The 6,897-nt window shown below is 47.5% G+C and overlaps 1 protein-coding gene across 1 annotated transcript; it reads right to left on the reverse strand.

Annotated features, from left to right (window-relative positions):
- Positions 1-2,115: 2,115 nt before the first annotated feature.
- Positions 2,116-5,938, reverse strand: TSPYL5 (TSPY like 5). Its single transcript, XM_066379182.1, has 2 exons — positions 3,738-5,938; positions 2,116-2,793 (listed from the first exon to the last, which is right to left on the reverse strand). The coding sequence occupies exon 1, from the start codon at positions 5,836-5,838 to the stop codon at positions 4,606-4,608; it is 1,233 nt and encodes a 410-aa protein (XP_066235279.1). The 5' UTR covers positions 5,839-5,938; the 3' UTR covers positions 2,116-2,793; positions 3,738-4,605.
- Positions 5,939-6,897: the final 959 nt, after the last annotated feature.

The following is a 6,897-nucleotide window of genomic DNA, read 5'->3' on the forward strand; positions in this document are numbered from 1 at the left end:
TCGAACCTGGGTCCTCCGCATCCCAGTCCAACGCTCTATCCACTGCACTACTGCCTGGTCAGGCGACTGCTTACTAGTTTTGTGCTTTTTGTCATCATTTAACCTCTTTGAACCTTCTTATAAGATAGTTGTTATAATTGAGATAATGTAAGATAATGTGCTTTGTAAGCTATGAAGTATCAGTCACATAGATAGAAAGCTATTATGCCTTATATTTGTCAAACCTAGCTGAGGGTCAGGTTGATTGGAGGCAAGGAGAAAAAGAAATTCAAGGTTCAAGACTTGAAGAGTCGGCCCTGGCCGGTTGGCTCAGCGGTAGAGCGTCGGCCTGGCGTGCGGGGGACCCGGGTTCAGATTCCTGGCCAGGACACATAGGAGAAGCGCCCATTTGCTTCTCCACCACCCCCACCTCCTTCCTCTCTGTCTCTCTCTTCCCCTCCCGCAGCCAAGGCTCCATTGGAGCAAAGATGGCCCAGGCGCTGGGGATGGCTCCTTGGCCTCTGCCCCAGGCACTAGAGCGGCTCTAGTCGCGGCAGAGCGACGCCCTGGAGGGGCAGAGCGTTGCCCCTGGTGGGCTTGCCGGGTGGATCCCGATCGGGCGCATGAGGGAGTCTGTCTGACTGTCTCTCCCCGTTTCCAGCTTCAGAAAAATACAAAAAAAAAAAAGACTTGGAGAGTCAGTTAACCAAATACTTGATCAGGGGTACAGAAGCAAAACTAATCCAAGGTCAGCGTTTCAGGTGAAAGTATATCCGCAACTCTGAGTTGTGAGCCTGAATGGTGAAATAGAGTTGGGGAAGATTCCAAAAGCAGAAGTGGAGATGCTGAGAACAAAGAGAGATAGGAACCAGACTGGATAGCCTGGGGCTGGCTCTCTGCTGTTTTTGATAGTTTGTTTTCCTCCTGCCCTAACCCCCAAAGGCTGTAGCCCCACCCATCAGTAACTGAGGCTCACCAAGGCTGGGATCTCCAGCTCTTTCCACTGCTCCCAGACACACACAGAGACAACACCCATCTACAAGCTAACAAGAGAGGCCTTCAGAAGAAACCACCCCGCAGACACCTGGACCTCAGACTTCTAGCCCCCAAAACTAAGGAAATACATTTCTGTTGTTTGAGCCAACCAGTCTGTGGTACTTTGTTACAGAAGCCCTAACAAGCTAATACATATGTCCTTATGAAATAAATTTGGCCTACTTCACAACTTTAATTATCAGCCTAGCCCTGAGGCATCTTGACTATAAACTATGTTTATATTCATTCATTCATTCAACATTTGAGCACCTAACATGTGTTGATTCAAGTACTTCATCATCCAAACCAATTTTATTCTCATTTTACAACCCACTTCTAATTTTTTCCAACCATTTTCTGCTGGACAGTTTTATTTAGTTGTCTGATACTGCTTCCCCTGATTAAATGAAAATGACCCCTGTTATGGAGCTGTTATAAACAGCGTCAGAGGCCCCAGTTCTCAACTCTGGCTAGACATCAGAATCACCCAGGATGCTTTAAAAATTCCTATACCTGCACCAACCTTTCCCCTCCTCTCCTCTAGTTCTGATTTAGTTGGTATCTGTGTGGAACTCAAGCAGTATATTACTTTCAACTTCTCATAATTCTAACATACAAGCAAGGATGAGTACTGCTATTCCAGCCTGAGAGGGCCTTGAAGGTCACCTTCTTTGCCATGTGTGGTTCACAAACCACCAGCGTCGGCATCACCTGGAAGTTTGTCAGAAATGCAGAATCTCAGGTTCCAACCTAGACTACTGAATCAAAATTCAGTATCTTAATAGGATTTTAACAGGACCCCCACACAATCCAGATGATCTCAAAAATTTGAGAAGCACTGGATTTCCACTAGAATCACCCAGGAAGCTTGTGGGGGGGGAAAAAAAAAAAAAAAAAAAACAGACTACCTGGCTTCTTGCCAGAATCACAGAATCTTACTCTGATAAAAGCTTGGGAATCAGAATTTTATATATTGTTATACAGCTAGTCATACAAGGGCCTGAGGCTTAGGACTCACTCATCTAGGCCAATATATACATCCCCTTCTCAACTACCCAGCCTCTGAGTTTTTTGTTGTTTTTTTTTAAATAAAAAATGTAATAGAGATACAAGCTTTTATTTTTCCAATATGCATGCAAGTTCACAACTGTTATTGTTTAGGAACAAAGATATAATTGTATTATTACCAGGGTGTCAAATTAGTAAGTTAAGACAACCAGATACTGATTATTTTGCGGAGGTTATTTTCACAGAACACAGCAACAGTTTGCAAATTATACTTCCAAGATTGGAATTATGAGCCCAGAACAAGCTGGTAGTAATTCTGCTTCTTGAATCTCTGTCTTACACAGGAAACAAAAACTAATATTTTGGTAAAGGGTTTTAAGTAAACACAACAACCTATCTTTGAAAGTTTACAACAGAACAGTCCCCCCCCCCTCCTTTTGTGGATGCGAGTGAAAGGGAGCAGCCCCCTCATCCCTTTCTGAGACTTCTTGTTAATTCTGAAAACCTTCCATTCTAAGGTACATCTCTGGAACTTCACTAGTTAACATTAACAGCAAAAAACAGACCTGATAGTGTACCGTCACCACCAAAAGAAAAGTCCAAATCTCCCAGAGCAGTCACAGTTGAATTGGCACAGTGTCTTAGACTTCCAATAAATACAGGCAGGCAAAGGAGATACAGATGAAACCAGATTGATGATAATTGAGAATTGATGTAGCTAGATGACAGGTACATAGGGTCCATGGAACACCTCTTAACTTCTGTGCCTATCTGAAAATGTTCATGATAAAGAGAAAAAAGTTTAAAAGAAATAAAAAGCAGACCTATAGAGCTCTATGTTCCCATTAGACAAAAATGAAGCCTGTGGCTAAGATTTTACTTAAAGGCAAAATAAGCAGCATATAGCATTAATCTTCCACATACATAAGGCCATACCTAGACAAGAGAAAGCATCCAAAGTAACATCCTTCTGTTTTTGGTTTGTTTCTCTTATTTATTAAACACACTAATGATGAAATGGAGATTGGATAAAACTTGGGACATACCCTCTCCTTTAGTGGATGCATCCTGTTACCCTGTATTTGCAGCAACTCCTTGAATTCTCCCATCCCCACCCTTGGAAAGGTCCCTCTATGTCCCTTCCATCACTGATTCATATTCTCCCTGAGGCTTCTCAACCTATTCAATATTTCTGTTTTACAAGCTCACTCCACACCAGACTCATTCCTACACTACGTTTTTGCTCCAACTCTCACCCTCTCTACAAGACCTCCACAGCTCTTGAAAAACTCAGAATGAGGCCCTCTATAAGGAAAGGGAAGTTAGGAAGAGGGCAAATATAGATAGTCTTACTTCCCCACCCTCAAGTATGGGACGGGGAAAGAGAACACTGAGAAGCCTAGGCAGGGAGGGCCCAGCTCAGTTTTCACACCCAGTGGAAATGAGTCTGGGAGATCCAGAACAGATTCTGCCCACCCATATCCCCGTCCCCCCAGAAGAGAGCCTTGGGATTCCCCCAGACTGTAGACTAAAGCCTACTCCTATGGGTATGCAAAGGCAGAAGCAAAGAAGGAAAAGCAAGTAAGAAGATACAGAGGTATGAAATGAATTAGACACAGGCTCACATATCAGAAATACCTCTTCCCCAGAAATCCTCCTATAGCACTCTGGTTATGTGTGGTAAAGAGATAAGAAGAGTTGAGAAGGTTACCTACATTCTCTGTGACTCTAGTCCCCACCCTCATCTGGAGCCACAGCATGATGACATGTCCACATATACCAGCCCACCCATCAGTCTGATAGCCAACAGGATTCGTGGAAGGCTGGAGAGGGTAGGTATGTGTCTCATGCACTGGCAGGGGTCATGGATCCACAGGAAGTTCTTGAGGACCGATGAACAGGAAGCCAACTGGGTCTGATAATCACTTGGACAAAACTCAGTGACCTGATAGTGATGACGCATGTGCAGAGCTTGATGAAAATTCACCAGTGGAAAGACCCAGAGGCAGGAGACACATGATGGTTTAGAACACACAGCAAACTGCAGAAATCCTGAAAATGGTACTTGTCTAATGACTTCAGAGCCATTGAACAATCAGTTCTGGCTGATGGCCAGTACCATGTGCACTAGCTTCATTTTGCAGTTGCAACAGGAAACCTTGCCCTATATATAGCATGCATGGCCAGCATGAAAACAAAGTCCACCAAAGTCACCGGCCCTGAAGGAGCAGGGCTTAAGGATGCACTGGTCTTCTTAGAGAATGATTCATGAATGTCCATGTTAAAGACAGGTGGGAAATGCCAAAAACAGGTTCCAGGCATGTAAAGGCAGCATACATCTGAAGCATGTGTGCTTAAACATATAAATTGTAGGAGTGACATCATATAACCTGTGACACTAATGTAGAAAAGCAAGGCCATGGGGAAGCAAAGGAGCATGGTCATAAATGTCATATTCTTGTAACTGAAGTTCAAAGAGAAAAGCGTGCACAGAGGCCAATATGAACAAAAGGCAGATAGCCAAACACACGTGGTCAGCCGGGCACCAGTCCAGCAGGAGGTAGAAGGGATACTTGCGCAAGATTACTTGGATTTGTTTACCCCAGGCTCAGCGGCCGGCACTGGCTGCCTTGCTGGACCTTGCCTGCCCTCCTTTCCTTTCTCTGTGCGGGCTCCTTCACTCATAAGGTAGTACTGCAAGGGATTGGGCCACAGCTCCTCATTAATTATCTCGACAATCTTGTCAGACTCAATAGAGCTGTGGTTTGAAAACCATCCAAAGAAGCTAGGGTTGTTGTCTGAGCATCCCTGGCTCTGGCTTAGGAACTGGAGCTCCTGTCCTGGGAGCCACTGGACTGGAGTGGAACGAGACACCACCTGGCCTGAAGGGCCACACCCGTATTCCTTGATGAGCACCTTATTTTGGAAATAGGGGTTGCGCCCGAAATAGAACTTGATTTTGTAGCCCAACCTGGCGAGGCCAAGCTCTTCCACCTCCAAGCTGTTCAAGTAGCTGAGTACTTCTTTATCTTCGTTGCTCAGAAAGGATGCTAGCTGGGGGTGGTTCTGAAAAGCTTGCCCCCAGAAGCCCGGGATACTCTGGATGAGGAGGTTCCTGCGCTCTAAGTGGTGCAGCCGCAGCTGCCCAAACTTGCGCGAGAGCCGAAGGTAGGCCCTGTCCGCCTGGGCGTTCATGGTCTCCAGCTTCAGCTGCACGGTCTCCAGGGTATCCATGCTGCCATCCGAGGCCAGGAGCCCTGACTCTGCCTCCTCCTCCTCCTCCACGTTCGTGTCCTCTACCACTGGGACAGACTCACATTCCCCAGTGGTCCCCTTGTTGGGCTTCCCATCAGCCTGAGGCCCCTTCCCCACGGGGGCCTTCTTCCCAGCAGGCACACGCAGATTTCGAATGCGGGAGTTATTTTTTGGCCTTCCCACAGTTCCCACGGTTCCTACGAAGACAGTGTCTGTCATCAAGCGCTCTGTGAGGGCTGTGGCCTTCCCCAAGCCGAGCCGGGTCGCAGCCTGCCCGCGCTCCCCAGCCGCTCGGAGCGCGAGGCCACAGTCCAGCGGGAGCCGGCTGGCAGCCTCCTCCCCCAGCCCGCAGGCCTGCAGGGGCGCAGCGGCTTCCAGGCCACCCCACCCCGCGCCAGCTTGCACCTGTGCTGCCTCGGTTTCCTCCCCGAGGCTCTGGCACTCTGGAGGGTCCGGGTCGTGCGGGGTGTGGTCAGGCGCAGCGCGAACTCGGGCTTTGGCGCGGCCTTTGCCCCTGCTTTTGGCGCGGGAGGACTTTTTGCCCCGACTTCGGCCGCTCATGGTGGTAGCGGACGCGTCTTCAAAGCCACGCTCCAACCTCGCTGCCTGTGGCGCCAGCTCGCGGGCCCCAGAGAGCCGGCCTCTCCATGGCAACCACAGACTTCACGACTATATCACTGTACGGTCGCGCGAGGACCAGCCGTGCCCAGTGATTGGCTACATCGCCGCAGCTGCGCAGGAGCAGACCCTCACAGACCCCCGCACCCTCCCTCTTCTCACCCTAACTGCTTCGGCTTTAGCAGGGGGTGTGTTTCTCTTTAAGGGCTCTGGTCTGTGAATCGTATAGCGCACGTCTAATTCCTTACATACAAGACAGCCTGAAGGCAGTCATCACACTGCCCCTTAATCTAAACCAAACACCTTCGGTTCCTTCAATTATTTCCTGTGACATCTATTTTGATGAAACTGCTATTTACCTCTGTGTCTCGTCTTTGAAAGCCTCTGGTACTTGAACTCCAGGGTATGTAGAGGTGAGTGCTATAATATCCCTCCACAGAGCGATTTGATACGTGCTGGGATATTAACAGTATTTACAAAAACAGCAACTAGTATTTTGTGAGTATCATTAGACACTTTACTAAGTGCTTTATATGCATTTTATCAATATATGAGGGAGGTATTGTTATCATCTTATTTGCAGATGAGGAAACTGTGGCTCAGAGTCGCCAAGAAACATTCCTGAGATTACATAGTAAGGGATGGAAATACAGTTCAAACCCAAGCCTGTCTGACTCATAACCTATGTATTATATTCACAAATCCTTCCAGGCCTGCTCAGCTATAAGTTATTTTGCTAGCTCTTAAGAAGGCCAGCTTTGCCCGTTAGACATCAGCAAAGCATCTCTTCTGCTTGGGGAGCATCACCGGAGTCCTCTAGCTGTGTCAGGCCCAGTTTACAGAGCTGGGCTATCACTCAAGGTGTAAGTCCTGGAGTGAAGTCCGCAAGTCAGAACTCCTGGGGTTGGAGTAAGACAGGATTGTGGTTAGAGAATCTAATTAGCATTCAAGGAGTAGAGCAGGGTTTCCAAGGTTGATGTTCAGAAGTAGAGACTCCATAGT

Source organism: Saccopteryx leptura, chromosome 3 (genome assembly GCF_036850995.1).
Source record: "Saccopteryx leptura isolate mSacLep1 chromosome 3, mSacLep1_pri_phased_curated, whole genome shotgun sequence".
In the NCBI taxonomy this organism is placed as follows: Eukaryota; Metazoa; Chordata; class Mammalia; order Chiroptera; family Emballonuridae; genus Saccopteryx; species Saccopteryx leptura.